Source organism: Leucoraja erinacea, chromosome 20, assembly GCF_028641065.1.
Source record: "Leucoraja erinacea ecotype New England chromosome 20, Leri_hhj_1, whole genome shotgun sequence".
Taxonomy (NCBI): domain Eukaryota; kingdom Metazoa; phylum Chordata; class Chondrichthyes; order Rajiformes; family Rajidae; genus Leucoraja; species Leucoraja erinaceus.
The window spans coordinates 7,900,729-7,921,299 of NC_073396.1; the positions used below are offsets into that span (position 1 = coordinate 7,900,729).

General features: G+C 43.9%; 1 protein-coding gene across 3 annotated transcripts in view; it reads right to left on the minus strand.

Annotated features, from left to right (window-relative positions):
* Positions 1-5,896: 5,896 nt before the first annotated feature.
* Positions 5,897-20,571, minus strand: part of LOC129706723 (phospholipase A2-like) — a 36,355-nt gene continuing 21,680 nt past the window's right edge. For 2 of the 3 annotated variants that reach the window (XM_055651147.1, XM_055651146.1), the window contains exons 4-5: positions 11,792-11,904; positions 5,897-7,182 (exon numbers count right to left, since the gene is read on the minus strand). In XM_055651147.1, coding sequence (XP_055507122.1) covers positions 7,129-7,182; positions 11,792-11,904 — 167 coding nt within the window. In that variant the 3' untranslated portion in view covers positions 5,897-7,128. Of the gene's footprint in view, positions 7,183-11,791; positions 11,905-15,975; positions 16,127-19,209; positions 19,299-20,571 lie in introns of those variants that run through there. The other variant, XM_055651145.1, reaches the window with a different exon arrangement.

The following is a 20,571-nucleotide window of genomic DNA, read 5'->3' on the forward strand; positions in this document are numbered from 1 at the left end:
TCTTAGTCCCAATATAAAAGTGCTCCAAGAATCTATTACCTGCCAGGCTTTGTCCCGCCCCTCCTCTCTTCCAGCTTTCTCTTCACGCCCTACAGTCAGGAGCGGCACGGTGGCGCAGCAGCAGAGTTGCTGCCTTACAGCGCCGGAGACCCGGGTTCGATCCCGACTACGGGTGCTGTCAGCACGGAGTTTGTACATTGTCCCTGCGACCATGTGGGCTTTCTCCGGGTGCTCCGGTTTCCTCCCGCACTCCAAAGACATCATAATCATACTTTAGTAGCCAAGTATGTTTTCGCAAAATACGAGGAATTTGACATGGGAGTTTGTAAATTAAGTGGCTTTAGTAAAATTGTCCCCATTGTGTAGGATAGTGTTAGCATACGGGGTGATTGCTGGTCAGTATGGATTTGGTGGGCTGAAGGGCCTGGTTACATGCTGTACAGTATCTCTAATGTCTAAAGTCTAATATAAAAAATCCAATTAGGTGGCAAAAAGCAGAATTAAATGGAAGGAAAGATTTCTCCGTTACCAACTCAGCGGGTCAGGCAGCATCTCTGGAGGACATGGATGATGGATAGGTGATGTGTTGGGTTGGGACTCTTCTTCCGTTGGCTAATATTAATGAATGTTTAAACTGAGAGAATTTATAAAACATTTACTTTTTAAACATTTCCTGTGTATAAAATCAAAACAAAATGATGTTCCAACTTGTGAACCTCGGACTGAAGCAGAGTACCGATCCAAAATGTCACCTATCCATGTCCTCCAAAGATGCTGCTTGACCCGCTGAGTTGCTCCAGCACTTGGTGCCTTTATTTGGCTTTTATCCTTCCGATTCTAGATGCCAAATTGGAAGAGGCTGTCAGCAGTGTTTGTGTTCCTAGATGGTGTCAAGGTAGGAGGTCAACAAATATCTCCCTGGGGAAGGGAAGTCTAGTTATTACGAAGGAGTCAATGTCATGAAGGGAAAATCCTCCTCAAAATCCAGGAAAGGTTGAGGAAGAAATGTACAGCAGTGGCGTGACGCGCTGGGTCTGAAGGAAATCGCACAATATGTGGAGGCTGATGAGGTGGAAGGTCGGTGAGAACAAGGACCGCCCGCCCTTGTAGGCCTGGGCAAAGAGGAAGAGGTGAAGACAGAATAATATGAAGTGAGAGGCCATCCAACACAACAAAAGGGGAAATCCTTGATTGTAGGCATAGGCGCTGGTGAGAACAGTGCTATGGTCAGAGCAGATGTAATGGAGGCAGGAACTAGGAGAAAGGACACAAAGTGCTGGAGTAACTCAGCATCTCTGGAGGACATTGATGGTGATGTTTCAGGTTTGGACCTTCAACCAAGGAGCAGCAGTGGAGTTGCTGCCTTACAGTGCTAGAGACCCGGGTTTGATCCTGACTACGGGTGCTGTTTGTATGGAGTTTGCCCGTTCTCCCCGTGACCACCTGTGTTTTTTCTAGGTGCTCTGATTTCCTCCCACACCCCAAAGACGTGCAGGTTTGTAGGTAAATTGGCTTCTGAAAATTGTCCCTTGTGTTTAGGATAGAACTAGTGTACGGGTGATCGCTGGTTGGCATGGACTTGAATGGGCTGAAGGGCCAGTTTCTATACTGTATCACCAAAAAGTAACCACCATTGCAATTCCTTGAGAATGGAATTTCTTGCCTGAAGTGGGAAGACAGAAAGTAGTGAGATCCTTTGGGTTTATAGTAAATGTGAACAGTTTAATCATCATTTTATTGTTGCATACACATAGATACAGTGAAAAGCTGTGTTTTGTATACAATCCAGTAAAATCACTTCGTACATCAGCATGAAGGTAGACAAAAATACTGGAGAAACTCAGCGGGTGAGACAGCATCTATGGAGTGAAGGAATAGGTGACGTTTCGGCCAGCATTTTTGTCCCGATTTTTGTCCCCAAAACGTCACCTATTCCTTCGCTCCATAGATGCTGCCTCACCCGATGAGTTTCTCCAGCATTTTTGTCTACCTTCGATTTTTCCAGCATCTGCAGTTCTTTCTTAAATAATACATCAGCACAATCATACATGACTAAAAAGGTGCAATGACTGTAGTATCAAAAAATAGCAGATGTTTTCTGAGGCAGTGCGCAAAGAATTGGCATGTTTGTACCTTTAATGGCATTCTATCTGAAAAATAACAACAAGTATACATTTCTTTTATCTTGACAAGCAAAGTCCTTATTTCTCAAGGATGAATAAGCTAGGCGATGTGCTGGAAAGGTCTAACATGATTTGAGACTTTAGACTTTACTTTAGACTTTTGGAGATACTATGCGGAAACAGGCCTTTCAGCCCACCAAATCCATACTAGCCAGCGATCGCCCCATACACTAACCTACACAAGCACACTAGGGACAACTTTACAATTTACCAAAGCCAATTAACATTTTAGCTTGACATGCCGCCCGAAGAGTATCCATGCCGCCCCTTCTACCTTCCGAAGGAATTCACCTCCATCATCCTGACTGCGGTCTACATCCCACCCCAGGCAGACTCCGTCTGGCACTGGAGGAGCTGCACGCCGTGGTCAACAAACACCAGGCGTCTGACCCCGAGGCGTTTACCACCATAGCTGGGGACTTCAACAAAGCAAACCTCAAGAAATCGCTCCCTAACTTCCACCAACATGTCTCCTGCTGCACCAGAGTCCCAAACACTCTCGACCACTGCTACACCACCATCAAGGATGCCTATCGTTCTATCCCTCGCCCTCACTTGGGTAAATCCGACCATTCCGCGGTGCAGCTTCTTCCTGCCTACAGGCAACAATTTAAGAGCGCACCCCCAGAGGTGAGGACTGTTCACACACTTCTGAAGTCCAGACATGTCTGAAGATACCGAGGACTACAAGAAGACCAGATATGACCTAGTAATGCCATCAAAAAGGCCAAAAGCGACTTTTGCCCCAAGCTGGAGGATGAGATGGATGTTCGGCAGCTGTGGCGGGGCCTGAATGCAATCACCTCCTACAAGGCGAAATCAGGAGGCAGCACACATGCCAGTGAAACTTCACTCTCTGACGAGCTCAATGCGTTTTACGCACGTTTTGATAGGGAGAACACTGATGTGCGTTCATGAGCCCCCATTCACTGTGATGGAATTTCGGTCATGGTCACTGAGGTCGACGTCAAGAAATCCTTCAGAGTGAACCCTCGGAAAGCACCTGGACCTGATGGTAGAGATCCACACTCTCCTGAAGTCCAGACACAGGGCATTCACCTCCAATGATACACGGGCCTACATGAAGACCAGATACGACCTTGGTAAGACCATCAAAAAGGCCAAAAGGGACTTCTGCTCCAAACTGGAGGACCAGACAGATGTTCGGCAGCTGTGGCAGGATCTGAATGCAATCACCTCCTACAAGGCAAAACCAGGAGGCAGCTCGAATGCCGGTGTAACATCACTCCCTGACGAGCTCAATGCGTTTTACGCACGCTTTGACAGGGAGAATACTGATGTGCCTTCCCGATCCCCCATTCGCTGTGATGGCATTTCAGTCTGTCACAGAGGCCGATGTCAGGAAATCCTTCAGAGGGGTGAACCCCCGAAAAGCGCCTGGACCTGATGGTATACCCGGTCGTGTTCTAAAAACCTGTGCGGACCAACTGGTGGGAGTTTTTACGGACATTTTCAACCTCTCACTTCTGAGGTCTGAGGTCCCCACCTGCTTTAGAAGGGCATCAAATATACCGGTGCCCAAGAAGAGTAAGGTGACGTGCCTCAATGACTATCGACCAGTGGCACTAACGCCGGTGGTGATGAAGCGCTTTGAGAGGCTGATCATTGAGCAAATCAACTCCTACCTCGACAAAAACCTGGACCCTTTGCAGTTCGCTTACTGCCACAACAGATCAACGGTGGATGCGATCTCGCTGGCCCTCCACTCCGCACTGGACCACTTGGACAACAAAAACTCAAATGTCAGGCTGTTATTCAATGACTACAGCTCGGCATTTAACACAATCATCCCCTCCTAGCTGGTTACCAAACTCTCAGAACTGGGTCTCTGCGCATCCCTCTGCAATTGGATCCTCGACTTCCTCATTCACAGACCAGTCTGTCCGTATTGATGGAAATTTGTCAGCCTCGATAACAATCAGCACGGGAGCACCTCAAGGCTGCATGCTCAGCCCCCTGCTGTACTCACTCTATACCCATGACTGCGTAGCGAAGTGCGAACTCCATCATCAAGTTCGCTGACGACACCACTATTGTGAGGCGTATCACTGATGGGGATGAGTCAGAGTACAGAAGAGAGATCGAGCAACTGTCCATATGGTGCCAGCGCCATAACCTGGCCCTCAACACCAGCAAAACCAAGGAACTGATTGTAGAGTTTGGAAGGAGTAGGAGTAGGTCGATGGTTGAAAGGGTCAAGAACTTCAAATTCCTGGGCGTGCATATCTCTGATTGTCCCCCCCCCCCCCCCCCCCCCCCCCCCCCTTCTCCCTTCTGTTTTTGATTTTTCTCTGAAGATCTTTCCTGGTCCGAGAACACTAACGCAATTATCAAAAAAGCTCATCAGCGCCTCTACTTCCTGAGAAGATTACGGAGAGTCGGCTTGTCAAGGAAGACTCTCTCTAACTTCTACAGGTGCACAGTAGAGAGCATGCTGACCGGTTGCATCGTGGCTTGGTTCGGCAATTTGAGCACCCTGGAGAGGAAAAGACTACAAAAAGTAGTAAACACTGCCCAGTCCATCATCGGCTCTGACCTTCCTTCCATCGAGGGGATTTATCGCAGTCGCTGCCTCAAAAAGGCTGGCAGTATCATCAAAGACCCACACCATCCTGGCCACACACTCATCTCCCTGCTACCTTCAGGTAGAAGCTACAGGAGCCTGAAGACTGCAACAACCAGGTTCAGGATTAGCTACTTCCCCTCAGCCATCAGGCTATTAAACCTGGCTCAGACAAAACTCTGATTATTAATAACCAATTTCTGTTATTTGCACTTTACCAGTTTATTTATTCATGTGTGTATACATTTATATCAAGGTATATGGATACATTAATCTGTTTTGTAGTAAATGCCTACTATTTTTTCTGTGTGCTTAAGCAAAGCAAGAATTCCATTGTCCTATACAGGGACACATGACAATAAACTCACTTGAACTTGAACTTGAAAAGGCTGCCAGCATCATCAAAGACCCACACCATCCTGGCCACCCACTCATCTCCCTGCTGCCTTCAGGTAAAAGGTACAGGATCCTGAAATGTGCAAAATCCAGGCTCAAGAATAACTGCTTCCCCACAGCCATGGGGCTATTAAACTCAACTCAAACAAAACTCTGATCATTAATAGTCCATTAGCACTTTATCTGTTTATTTATGTGTGTGTATATATATATATATATTCTTGTCCGGGAACATTACCATCTGGTTTGGGAATTGCTCTACCAAGGAAAAGAATGCTCTGCAGAGAGTAGTGCGTTCGTCCGAACACAGTATGGAAACTTCACTTGCCCCCCTGCAGGAACTATACATCAGGAGGTGCAACTCCAGAGCCAACAATATCACGAGAGACCCCTTCCACCCATGCAACGGACTGTTCCAGCTGCTATGGTCAGGCAAATGCCTCCGTTGCCATGCGGTGAGAACGGAGAGGTTGAGAAGGAGTTTCTTCCCAGAGGCCATTCGGACTGTAAACGCCTATCTCACCAGAGACTAATTCTACTGAACGTTTTTCCTTCCATTATTTATTATGTAAAAGAATATGTGTGTTATGATTGAGTTTATAGTTTGTTTGGTTGTTTGTCTTTTTGCACAAAAGTCCGCGAGCATTGCCACTTTCATTTCACTGCCCATCTCGTATGTGTATGTGACAAATAAACTTGACTTGACTTGATATTCATTGGTATATGGTTACACTGATCAGTTCTGTTCTGTATTTATTTATGCCTACTTTTTTTTTTCTTCTGTTGTGCTGAAGCAAAGCAAGAATTTCATTGTCCTATCTGGGACACACGACAATAAACTCTCTTGAATCTTGAGAGTGCTTTGGCAAAAGAGGAAGTAAAAAGTATCTATAAAAAAGAACAGAGCAAACAACATTCCAAATCCATGTTCCTTTTACAATCTGAACAGAAGGGACTGATCTTTTAAGATTCATTCTCCGGTTAAATTTTGTTCTGATTAAATGTTTTGATTGTGACGTGCAAGTCACTCGGTGTGAAAGGCCTTAATGGCCTTGAGTGAATCATGCAGATCATTGCTTCAGCTTGTATTACACTGCCCCGCTATCATACATTGAAACGTACCGACCGGATAGTGATAGGCTTGGATAGTTTGGACGTGGAGAGGATGTCTCCAATGGTGAGGCAGTCTCGGACCAGAGGGCACAGCCTCAGAATCCAAGGGTGTACCTTTAGAAAGGAGACGAGGAAGAATTTCTTTAATCAGAGGGTGGTGAATCTGTGGAATTCATTGCCACTGATGGTGGTGGAGGCCAAGCCATTGGGTGATTTCAAGGCGGAAATTGACAGATACTTGATTGGTATGGGTGTCAAGGCTTATGGGGAGAAGGCAGGAGAATGGGGTTGAGACGGAAAGATAGATCGCCCATGACTGAATGGCAGAGTAGACTTGATGGGTTAAATGGCCTAATTCTACTCCTATGATTTATGAAATTATGGACTTCTTAATCAAAGTGTAGTTCATGGCAACAGGACAAAATTCACCGCCTTGCACCCCAATGGATATATGGAAATAAATGCAAAGAGTGCAGGGGCATTGCAGTGGAGACGACAATTTGTTCTTCATTAATGTTGATTTTTAGATCATTAGTGGGTGTCGTGACTACAATTTCCTGTGATCCTTGGTTCGCAGGATGCAAAGTGAACGTATTTTTCTGTACAATATATATTTTTTGGTTTATTTCCGTTGATTGTCATGTGTACCGAGGTACAGTGAAAAGCTTTTGTTGCTGACTCCTTATACTGAGTTAAATCAAAGCTAGTTTCATGCTCAGACATAATTAACAATTCACAATAGGCATCGATTTTTCTCTACCGGGGCCTCACAACATGGCACTGTATTGCCACAACGGAAATTGGGCCATAACACATATCTCATTTGGTATTTCTGCCTCTTTAAGCAATTTGTTAACTCCACATCACAGTCACAATTCTTCTTTTGACATCTGGTATTGCGTGCCTCTGTAATAAAATAAAATATCATTACTTATAAGGTCATAGAGTCAAAGAATCAAAGAACTCAGAAACAGACACTTCGGCCCAACTTGCCCACACTGACCAAGATGCCCCATCTACACCAGTCCCATCTTGGCCCATATCCCTCCAAACCTATCCTATTCATGTACCTGTGCAAATGCCTTTTAAAAGATAAGATAGTACATGCCTCAACTCCCTCCTCCGGCAGCTCGTTCCATACACCCACCACCCTTTGTGTAAAAGAGTTTCCCCTCAGGTTCCTATTCAATCTCCCCACCTCACCTTAAAGCACTCACTGCTGCACAATTTGTGTTCTAGACTTCATTGATGACATTTCAATCAGGAAATTTTACAATCAAACCTCACACCATCTATCGCTTGTTGGAGGTGTCATCCTTAATGCCACCTCCACTCCCTCGCTCCACAAAAGCAACAGAGCCGCACAGCGACGCAACTGGTGTTCTGCTGCCTCACAGCGCCAGAGAACCAGGTTCAATCCTGACCTCGGGCCCTATTCCCAGGACTTTGAACATATGGAGTCGTAGTGTCAGACAGCATGGAAACAAGCCCTTCAGCTCAACGCCTATGTGGACCAGGATACCCTATTGAGGACTAGCTCTAGACCAAAGGCAGTGGTTTTGCCCTCAACAGTTCTACAGACTCAGTAACGCACAGATTTGTATTCTGCATTATTTTGTCTAAGTGTGCGCCCGTGAATGTTGGAGCTTTTCCTGAAGTAGTTCATGTTTCCATTGATTCACCTTTCCTTCAGTTGGTGGCAACCCTTGTTCAATCATGTTTAGCATCCAAACGTCGTGAACCATCGTTCAAATGGTTGCAGACATGCACGGTGGTGCGGCTCATAGAGCCACTGCCTCACGGCGCCAGAGAACCAGGTTCAATCCTGACCTTGGGCGCTGTCTGGCTGAGTGGAGTTTGCACGTTCTTTTAAGATTTAACATTTTAGACAGGCTTGCATAAATGTTTAATGCTGCTTTGGGCACAGTGATGGGTTGATGCAAGGAACCGCAGACGCTGGTTTACAAAACAAGTACACAAAGTGCTGGATTAACTCAGCGGGTCAGCCAGCGTGTGTGGAGAACGTGGATAAGCGGAGTTTCGGGTCGGGACCCTTCGTCGGACTGAAGTACTGCAATTGAGTTACTCCTTCACTTTGTGTAGCAATGTTACAAAATTTTGAAATTTAAAAAATCAAGTCTGCAATTTATCCCATCAGATAAAGCATAACAATAAGTTTAATTTGACACCTAATTCACTTTCATATCTCCAGTAATAAAAAGGTTATGGCCATTTTCATACTGGGAAATTAGCATCTTGTTCCCTATTGATTTTCTATGGACATAACAAAAATGCTGTGATCGTGGACAGTCAAAAGCCCATAACCTTCTTAAAAATTAAGAGAACTGAATGAAATGTTCAGTTATCATAGATTGAAGCATTCTGAAACAAATATAAAATAATCTTACTTGGAGGACCTGAAATTAAAGCATATAATTAGTTAGTTACCCAATTGTAGCTAATTTCAAACTTCAATTACTAGATCTAAACATCTATCCATTACTTAATAAATAATTAACATTTTTAAATAGCCCAAGTGTCCAAATAATATTCACAAATAATTCACAATAAAACATGATTTTAATATCTCATTTACATCAATTTATAGGCCAAATGGAAGGAATTTAGTGTTCAATTGCTGTAAATTAAAGTCAATTTAAATCAGCTTTCTAGTGGGTTCCTGTGAACGCGCTGGTTTCGAACGTTCACATTGCGCTGGATTTGTGCCCTCAAGTGCCCAGAAAAATACTGTGGGATATAAAGAGCCCAAAATGAACTACTCGCTATAGAAAATTTTATATGCAGGGTTATATACAAGCCCCATTTAATGTAAAAATAAGGTACATACCTTTAATTGTTTGCTTTATAAAACCCTGGGGCTGCGAGAGGTTGCGGGTTGAGAGAGTGATTTTTAAACTACTATAACTATTATACAAGGCCTTAAAAACTAATAATACCTTTTGCGACGGGGTCTTTCAGCGATTTTCCGTTAATGATTTGCGAGGCTGAACATTTTCGATTGCAACAGCCGAGTAAAAATCGCGTTTTAAACCCGCCCCCTCTAAACAGCGCCAAAATCGCGCACACGGGGTAGGGCAGATGCTCAGCCACGATTCAGGTAGGCTTTGTAACATACCTACTTTGTGTCTTTCTTTAATGATTTTTAACCAGGTACTTGATGGTTTGCAAAACACCAGTTTTGCGCCCCACAAGAGTTTGGATTCCAATTTATTGGGCCTCATTTTCCTTAATATGGCGAAATCCCACTCAATATCTCTGCCTATTTTCATAGAACATTTTTACTTTATGACATTCACCAACATTTACGTATATCAATTCATCTGCAGGACATGTATTTGGCACACAAGACGATACTTTTACTTTTACACATGTTTTACAGGTCAGCATGTGTTCCTGATTACAGAAGGTGAAACAATATCCATTTTACCTTTTGAGAGGTTACTAATATTATGGTTAAGTCCATATATTTCTGCTCTCTTTGAAATACTTTGACTTGCACAAGAAATAATAGTGAGTTCTGAGTAGATTATTAAGAGATACAGTACAAGCTTAATAAACCATGGTAACCTGGGTTGCAGAAATAAACTTAAACTATGCAGCCAAGATCAAGTCATGCTGGAGAATTTTGGGTCAATGACCATATCTTTAATATTAATTTAATACAGTACTTCTTCAAACCAATTATTTGATATCATTAGTACTACTTGTTCAACAACAAATTAGAAGTTTAGCAAAAGCAGACTAATTTAAAAAAAAACATATGTTCGTAAGAATGTTTGCAATTGAAGGTTTAGAAGAAGCCCTTTTATGGTTAGATACCTCAGACAGCTTGCTGTAGAAGTGTGAAAATATGTGATTTTTGAATAATTTGCTGATGCTGGTTTAAACCAAAGATAGACCCAAAATAGACTCTTCAGGGATTGAAGAAACGTCTTGACCCGAAACGCCACCCATTCCTTTTCTCCAGGGATGCTGTTTGACCTGCTGAGTCACTCCAGTGTTTTGTGTCTATGATATTTGAATAATTACATTGTTGAAACAGTAACAAGTTCTTCCAAACAGTCTGCATGTTTATGGTCTTTTGGAGTGCCCAAGCCCAGTTTGGATATGATTACAGTTCTTTCTCTTGGGTACTAAATGCCCTTTTCACCACGCATCATGTTCTCCACAATAAACTCAATGAACCAAAACAATTGTGAATGTTGTACGCGGTATTATCTTAATGTTCTAACGGTGCCTCTACACAACTCGTTCATTCATAGCATCCATGTTGTGAGATCAGTCTCAAGGACTATGAAATTGACAAAAGCGTGTCAGATATTAAATGATTAATGTTTTATGTGTCATTCCTAACTGTCACTGTATGTAATGTCACTTGTTGGCGGAGCACCAAGGCAAATTCCTTGTATGTGAATACTTGGCCAATAAACGTATTTATTCATTCATAAGGAGAGAAGGGGAGTGAAATGTAGTCAGAAGGTGGGATGTCGACAGGGGTGGATCGAGGGGGAAAGAGGGGCAGAATTGTGGGAGAAATGAATATGCACCAGGGTGGAGGAGGGGCACAGCAAAAAGAGGAAGGGGAAGGGGGTTGTTACTGAATCAAGGGCCAGAAGCAGGTCAGTAAGATATGACGGCATACAGACAGACAGACAGTTTGAAGAACGGGTCTCGATCTGAAATATCACCCATTCCATCTCTCCAGAGATGCTGCCTGTCCCACAGAGTTACTCCAGCATTTTGTGTCTATCTTCGGTGTAAACCAGCATCTGCAGTTCCTTCTGACACAGTACGATAAGACATTTCATCACCTGGGTGGGCTATGTGTGTCATGTGACCCCTGCAGTTTTCAGCACGTACCCATTACTATTCCCTGCCTTGGACTTCTTACAGATACAGCAAGGAAACAGGCCCTTCGGCCCACCTAGTCCGTGCCGACCAGAGATAAACCATAATCCAGTTCTAACCTACACACTGGAGATAATTTTTCTGAAGCCAATTAACCTACAAACCCACACATCTTTGGAATGTGGGAGGAAACCAGAGCACCCTGAGAAAACCCACGCAGGTCACAGGCAGAACGGGCAAACTCCGTACAGACAAGCACCCGTAGCCCGGATCGAACGCGGGTCTCGGGCACTGTAAGGCAGCAACTCTACCACTGTGCCACCCTAAATTTACAAATTGGTGCTGAAACCAGAGTTGAACCAGGGACCTCACACACTATCAATCAGGTACCAGGACCTGGTCAATGATGGACAAAAAGGTAAATGATAGCTTCCAAACATATGAACTCACCAACTATTGAGTGTTGGGTTCAATTGGAAGACAATGATGCACGCGTGTAATACTGGCTTCTGATATTTGTTGGGCCTGGCTTATTTGCTAGTTTCCGGATACACTACATACTTCAAGCCTCTCGCACTCCCACCTCCCGATGATTGTTTCCCGCAGTGCGATGCCCCCTTTCAGTATTATCTTGTCAGATACTCACTACATCTTGGTGTTTTACTGGCTGTGCTGCAATACCAGTGGTAGGTATTAGACTTGGGACGACAACCAACAGCCTCCGCTTTCCTATAACAGCAGTCATGATTAAAGCAGCACCTTAAGGAGCAAAGAAGGAAGAGATGAAGGAATCAGTAAATAATTGACTGGGCGCTTTGTTTAACGTGAGAATGACGAGGGACAAAACACATTGTTAAACGGCTCAGCAGTAGATAATTGCCATTGGGGCCCAAAGGTATAGAAGTGTGAAAACGCACACCTCCAGATTCAGGGGCAGTTTCTTCCCAGCTGTTATCAGGCAACTGAACCATCCTATCAACAACTAGAGAGCGTTCCTAAACTACTATCTACCTCATTGGAGACCTTCCGAATATCTTTGATCGGTCTTTATTGGCTTTATCTTGAACTAAACGTTATTTCCTTTTTCATGTATCTGTACATTGTTAATGGCTCGATTATAATCGTGTATTGTCTTTCCCAGACATTTTTTTACACCACCTCGGTACACGTGACACTAAACTAAACTCAACTCAACAATTTGTCCATTTCTTTCCTTAAGATGCAAGCCAAGCAAAATAAATGGGAAGCGATCCTTTGTCCGTTACCTTCTGTGTTTCAAGATTTTTAGAGATGCTGCCTAACCCACTGACTTACTCCAGCATGTTGTGTCTTTTTTTTGTAAACCAACATCTGTAGTTCCTTTTACACGTCTATCCCTTGCCTAGCTTTGTCCTGCCCCCACCTCTCTTCCAAATTTCAACCCCCTACTCTAAAATCAGTCTGAACAAGGGTCCTGACCAAAAACATCACCAATCCATGTTCTCCAGAGATGCTGCCTGACCCGCTGAGTTACTCCAGCACTTTGTGTCTTTTCCTGTATCAGCCATTGTGGCCGAAAGCATCATCATACTAGTTTAGGGAAATATGGATGCAGTTTAATAGAGCAAGATCATTTCAAAAACAGAATATCATAAATGATAGTAGAATTAGGCCATTCGGCCCAATCAAGTCTACTCCACCATTCAATTATGGCTGATCAATGTCTCCCTCCTAACCCTATTCTCCTGCCTTCTCCCCATAATCTCTGACACCACTTTCTAACTAAAGAAATTTCTCCTCAACTCTTCCCTAAAAGAACGTCCTTAAATTCTGAGGCTATGACCTCTAGCCCAAGACTCTCCCACTAGTGGAAGAATATATGGATATAATTGTCTTGGAGCTGATGATCAAGTTTTTAATAGACTGATTCCTGCTAAGAAACCTTCACGCTAAACGGAAAGGTTTCACCGTAGGGTATCTTAAGGTGAACCTTTCGATATGGCTGGTGGGTTTTGCTTGCAGTTGCTTGCATTTAGAGGACACAGGAATTTCAAACAATGTTTATTCCAATGCAGAGAATTCTTCTAGATACATGATTATATCCCAACATTTGCAGACCAGATGACATGTTTACATAACTACATACAAATACAATACTAATCTTCTCTGGAGTTTAGAAAAACAGTGTAGGATAGAGATAACATTACAGAACTAGTAGTCCAGAGGCCTAGAGCATTGATTAAGAGGTAAGAATTCCAGTAAGTATTGCCTTACTGCCAAGTCTGTCAAACCAACTGTAGTTTGATCAAACCACAACTACTTTAATGGCCTAAAAATCTATTCAGTGTTTAGGGGTGAAACGAGGAGACATTTCTATGCAGAGGATAGACACAAAATGCTGGAGCAACTCAGCTGGCCAGGCAGCATCTCTGGATAGGTGACGTTTCGGGTCGAGACCCTTCTTCAGACAGAGGGTCAGTGGGGAGTGAAATGAGAGATATGGAAGGGTAAAGTGTGAAAACGAGAGATCAAAGGATACTAAGTTCATGTGTAGGAATTTACAGAGGCCAATTAACCTACTGACCCGCACGTGTTTGGGATACGGGAGGAGACTGGAGCATCCCGTGTGGGCCATACGTGGCCTGCAAGGGTACGGAGCGGTGGAGCAGCGATGGAGGACCAGATTCATCACACAGAGTGGTGAATCTCTGGAACTCTCTGCCACAGAAGGTAGTTGAGGCCAGTTCATTCGCTATATTTAAGAGGGAGTTAGATGTGGCCCTTGTGGCTAAAGGGATCAGGGGGTATGGAGAGAAGACAGGTACAGAATACTGAGTTGGATGATCAGCCATGGTCATATTGAATGGCGGTGCAGGCTCAAAGGGCCGAATGGCCTACTACTGCACCTATTTTCTATTTTTCTATGACTCCAACGGCTGAAATAGGCCAGACTGACCCTGCAACGCTGCCACGACAACGGGCCTTCAAGAAACACTGCACTTACAGCAATCGGGACTTGAGAATGGCGCCAAATCTGGCCGACTCTTGTACACTGTCTCCATGCACTATTTCTGTACGCTTGTACTGTATCTAAGATGCGCTTATGCAAAGAAGTACAGAACTGCATGCAAAAATGCATTTCACTGTGCCTCGGTAGATGTGGCAATAAAGTAGCATTGAACCACCCGGAGGAAACCCACGCGGTCACAGGGAGAACGTGAAACCTCACGTACACAGAGCAGATAGGACCTTGTGTTCGGCTTAAAGCCGTGGAGTAGCTTCATCCCAGGACCTGCTGGCTGGGTGGTGGGACCGATTTGTGGGCCAGAGCTGACACTGATATGTTTGTGTGCACTATTGGTTTTGGAGGCGTGTCCCAAAGATCCTATAGCAGAGCAAGATAGGCTACTCCTGCTAAATGCAATGGACTGACGTGTAGTACGCCATGGAGGGGATCATGGGCATTTTTCCACGCCCATTTTAGCAACCTGAGCCTACCCAACCCGACCCGACTCGCACTGTAATCCAAAGATCTTATAGCTTCGCTATAAGATCTTTGCTGTAATCAATGTTGCGGGGCAACAGATTGTGTCGGTTAGATTCATAAATCTGTCAGTTCAAACTTCTTGTCAAGAATAAAATTTGATTTTGGTAATTGTCTTTTTTAATGTTTTTTAAATCATTTCTTTTTAAATGGCTCACAAGCCGTGTTTGAGTTGATTTTGTAGTAACCGGAACTGACCCGACTCGCAGGGTAATTGACAGGGGGGGGGGATGTTTTGTGCATGATATAGGGTTAGATTCATAATTCTGTTAGTTCATAATTCTATTGATTCTTGTTAAAGAATAAAATGTTTATAAACACACATACATGAAAATTATATAAATGTATATAACACACACAATTATATTTCTTCTAATCCAATAATGAACTTTATTTCAGACCAGACAAGGGACATTAAATAAGAAATTGTAAATAAGAAACATTGTAAACCTCCCTGCAACTTCACACACACTAGGCCTTATCTCCCCCGGCACTCTCTCGCCTGCCCCCTTACTACAATGTCTCCCCCCGGGCCCTATGCCCCTCTCCCCGCTGCCCCGGGCCCCACACTCCTCTCCCCGCTGCCCCGGGCCCCACACTCCTTCTCCCCGCTGCGGATCCAATCTTTGGCCGGAAGCAAGAAGGCGGAACATGATGGCGGAGGCTGGTTGCTAAAATGAGGCATAAAATCACCCATGAATCCGCCCATGAACGCACTTCACGTTTGCATAAGAGTAACCCATCTTGCTCTGCTATAGGATCTTTGGTGTGTCCCACCAGTGAGGAGGTATATGGTAGGCAGGTATGTGGCAAGTATTCTGTGATCTGGGGGGCAGGATGTTCGTGTACAAATAAACATTTATAAACATTTTATTCTGAAGAAGGGTTTCGGCCCGAAACGTTGCCTATTTCCTTCGCTCCATAGATGCTGCTGCACCCGCTGAGTTTCTCCAGCTTTTCTGTGTAACCTGTTCGTGTACAATGCTGTTTCTGTCAGCTACTTTAGAGATAGCGGGGGAAACAGGCCCCTCGACCCACTGAGTCTGTGCCGACACCTTGTACACAGGCACTATCCTACACACTAGGGACAATTTAGAGAAGCCAATTAGTCTACAAACATGCACGTCATTGGAATGTGGGAGGAAACAGGAGCAGCTGATGACAACCCACACGGTCACAGGGAGAACATGCAAACTCCGTACAGACAGCACCCGTAGACAGGATCGAACTGGGGTCTGTGACGCTGTGAGGCAGCCACTCTACCGCTGCAATTATATATAAAAGGAAAGTTTGGGAATCGTCCTCACCAATCTGTGTTGTCCCGTGGCCAGCCGCGTCCCCCGAGTCCACAATAACAACCGTACCCTATGTAGGCGAATATTCGCCCTGTGCCACATTTAAGCAGAGCACCCAGCTGCCAGCTGCTTTGTAGGTTCGCATGGCCAGGTGTCGTAGGCACTGGATAAAGATCACAAACACAATTACATCGTCACATGATGACAATTAGTTTAATTAAGTTTAGTTTAGGGGGTGTGAGGGCGTGGCCAAGAACGAAGGTGGGCGACCCGGCGGGAGGGGCCAACTGGAGAGAGGCGGAGATAAAACTTTTCAGGAAAGAACTGCAGATGCTGGTTTAAAATGTTGCAGTAACTCAGCGGAGAAAAGGAATGGGTGACGTTTTGGGACTCTTCAGTCTGAAGAAGGGTTTCAACTCGAAACGTCACCCATTCCTTGTCCCCAGAGATGTTGCCTATCTCGCTGAGTTACTCCAGCATTTTGTGTCTATCTTAGATAAATCTGTTCAATGAACTCGTTGTAACTTAGTCGACACCAGCTACTCTTGTGTACAGCCCAGGTGAGGACTGCTGTATGGTTTTTACCCAGTTGTATGCAGAACAAAGCATTTCACTGCACAGGGGTACATGGACAATAAAGTGTCATTCAATTGATTGAACCATTGAATAGGTTAACTTAACCTACGCTGCAGACTAAAGCCAATAAAATTTTGCACAACAATGGAAAAACAAAACCGTGCTCCAAAATCAGCTTAGTCCACGGCAGTCGGGTTACACGCGATAAACTGCAGGTAGGCACTTACCATTGTTTCCATCGTAGCGGGCCCGTTAAAACCCGCTGAGATTGTCAATTTTTGCGCTGTAAATAATGATGGAAATCGGGATAAGCGTGAGAGACATTTAGCATACTTCAGAATTCCAAAAGTGAGGTGAAATGACGGTAGATAAAAACGAGAACTGAAGGGACAACAACAGCCAGAGTGCTTGGCGAACATTGGCCGTTTGCTCACTGCATTTCATCAACAGTAAGGCATTGTTTGTGTTTTTTCTTGATTCCTTTGGCATCTAAAAATTTTCAGAAGTGATAAATCTGGCTGTAATTTTTTTTAAATCGCCCATGGTTCTCGTGGGTTTTTAAATACAAAATGAAAACGCATCTGAAGAAAAATTTACAGCCAGATTTATCACTTCTGAGAATTTTTAAATACCAAAGGAATCAAGAAAAACCACAAATAATGCCTTACTTGATGAAATGCAGTGAACAAAAGCGATAATTCCCAATATTTTCAATGTTTACCAAGCACTTTAGCTGCTGTGGTCCCTTCAGTTCTCGCTCCTCTATACCTTCATTTCGCTTCACGTTTGGAATTTTATAGTTGGGTACATGTCCCTCACACTTACCCCGACACCCAACATTTTTTTCCAGCGCAAAAATTCAACATTTTGGCGGTTTCTAGCAAAGATTTTATAGCGGAGCAAGATAGGCTACTCCTGTGAAATGCAATGGGCTGATGTGTAGTACGCTACGGAGGGGATCCTGGGCATTTTTCCCCGCCCATTTTAGTAACCGGAGCCTACCTGACCCGACCCGACTGGCAGTGTTTGATTGTTGGGGCAACAGTTTGTATGTGTGATTATAGGGTTAGATTCATAATTCTGTCAGTTCATACTTCTTGTCAAGAATAAAATTTGACTCTGGTAATTGTCTTTTTTAATGTTTTTTAAATAATTTCTTTTTAAATGGATCACAAGCAGTGTTTGAGTTGATTTTGTAGTAACCGGAACCGACCCGACTGGCAGGGTAATTGACATTGCGGGGGAAGTTTATGTGTGTGATATAGGGTATCATAATTCTGTTAGTTCATAATTCTGTTAATTCTTGTTAAAGAATAAAATGTTTATAAACACACATACATGAATGTGATATAAATGTATAGAATCATAAAACACACACAATTATATTTCTTCTGATCCAATAAAGAACTTTATTTCAGACTAGACAAGGGACATTATATAAGAAACATTGTAAACCTCCCCGCAACTTCACACACTTTAGGCCTTAATTAGACATTAGAAATGTCTCCCATCCACTCCTTCCACGGATGCTGCCCGGCTTGCACAGTTACTCCAGCGCACTGTGTTTTATTGCTGTGAAAATCAAGTTCAGCTTATGTTAGTCTTCATTCCCAGTTTTAAAATCAAAATTTGGACACATTCAGTTATCAACCAGTTATGTCATCCATTTGAGAATTTCTCCATTATTGTTGACAACTCCGGTTGAAGTCCTGCCCAGATTATGCTACAAAATGCATCCGCTTTTTCTTAGTTATCAACTTCCTTTTTCTATTAGAACTTTAAACGCAGCATAATTTAGAAGTATTGTATCTCGTAGCAGTCTTAGTCATCAATTCTCACCGGATACATAAGTTATAGGAACAGAATTAGGCCATTCGGTCCATCAAGTCTACTGCGCCATTCAAACATGGCTGATCTATCTTTCCCTCTCACCTGCCCTTATCCCCATAGCCCCGGACACCCGAACTAATCAAGAATCTATCAATCTCCACCTTAAAAAATATCTATTGACTTGGCCTCCACAGCTGCCTGTGCCGACAAATTCCACGGATTCACCACCCTCTGACAAGAAATTTCTCCTGATCTCTTTTCTAAAGGTGTCCTTTTATTCTTATTCTAGACTCTCCCACTAGTGGAAACATCCTCCCCACATCCATTCTATCCAGACCTCTCTCAAGGTAAATCAATAAATTGAAACCAAAATGAACAAAATCAATTACAAGTCAATGAATATTGATTTCTCTAACTTCAAGTAACAGTATTTCATATTTTGCTTGGGCAGCTTCCAGCCCAGTGGTATGAATATTAATTTCTCTAACCTCAAGTAACCGCGACGTTCCCTCTCTCTCCATCCCTCCCCCTAAGTCGCACCAGCTTTTCCTTTTCACCCCCAAACAGCTAACAATGGCCTGTTTCCTTCATCGTCATTACTTTTTTTCCATAACTTTCATTCATTGTTCTTGATCTCTCTAAATCATCATTAATATATCTCTTGTTTCCCTTATCCCTAGCTAGTTTGAAAAAGGGTCTCGACACGAAACGTCACCCATTCCTTCTCTCCAGAGATGCTGCCCGCCCTGCTGAGTTACCCCAGCATTTTGTGTCTATCTTCGGTTTAAACCAGCATCTGCAGTTTCTTCCTGCACAAAGAGTCACGTAAACGTGCTTTACCTGATAGTGCTACGAGCAGCCAGAAGAGTGAGGAATCCATGTGAACACAGGCAGCTCTAGGTTCACACTGAGGATAAGGAGCTGCCGGACCTCTGGTTTTCTCAAGTGTTTTTGAAGTAATGCCAGCCTCTTCAACCCTCCAGGGACATCATTTCCTGAAAGCAAGCATGCAGTAACAGCTCTATTCCAGTCATATTTTCCAATTGCCTGGAGAGACACTGCCAATGGCACAGCTCACAGCCGCAAAGATTCTGGTGAAGAGCCATATATTGGGGAAAATAAATTGTAAATCCTAACTTGTGCAATACAGGGTTATTTAAATCTATCTTTCCTGCACTGATACAAACCCATCTTTGTGTCAGCACACGTGTTAGATTCCGATTCTCGTCACATGCACCAATTCAGGTACAGTGATATTTGAGTTACAATACAATACGATGCAGCCATCATTGGCATCACATCACTCCAGTCCTCAAACAACTTCACTGGCTTCCCATATCCCACCGGATCACCTACAAAATCCTGATCCTCACCTACAAAGCCCTCTACCATCTGGCCCCCCCATATCTCACTGACCTCCTCTCCCCCTACCAACCCTCACGGTCCCTCAGATCCACATCATCCGATCTCGTCTCCATCCACAAGTCCAACCTCCGCAGTTTTGGGGACAGAGCCTTCTCCAGGGCAGCTCCCAGGCTCTGGAACTCCCTCCCCCAGCTGATCCGCAATTCCGTGTCCCTCACCATCTTCCAGTCCCGCCTCAAGACCCATCTCTTCACCTCTGCCTATCCTTAGCCCCACGTCCCCCTCCCTTTTCATCTGTGCTTGAATTGCCTCACACAGAGAGTGGTGAATCTCTGGAACTCTCTGCCGCAGAAGGTAGTTGAGGCCAGTTCATTGGCTATATTTAAGAGGGAGTTAGATGTGGCCCTTGTGGCTAAAGGGATCAGGGGGTATGGAGAGAAGGCAGGTATGGGATACTGAGTTGGATGATCAGCCATGATCATATTGAATGGCGGTGCAGGCTCGAAGGGCCGAATGGCCTACTCCTGCACCTAATTTCTATGTTTCTATGTTTCTATATGCCTCATATTGTGTTTTGAATTGAATTCTGTCTTTAATTTGTGTACTAGTCATGTCTCTACTATTTATTTCATTCCGCTTACATGTTTTTCCTCTACTTGCTAAATTTTTGTAAGGTGTCCTTGAGGCTCTTGAAAGGCGCCCATAAATAAAATTTATTATTATTATTATTATACAATTAAAAGAACACTAGACTAAGTGGGAACCCTTAGGTCCCAGCATCACACAGGAGGACTGGTCCCCCCCCCAACGCAATATTCCACCTCTCCACCAATTCCA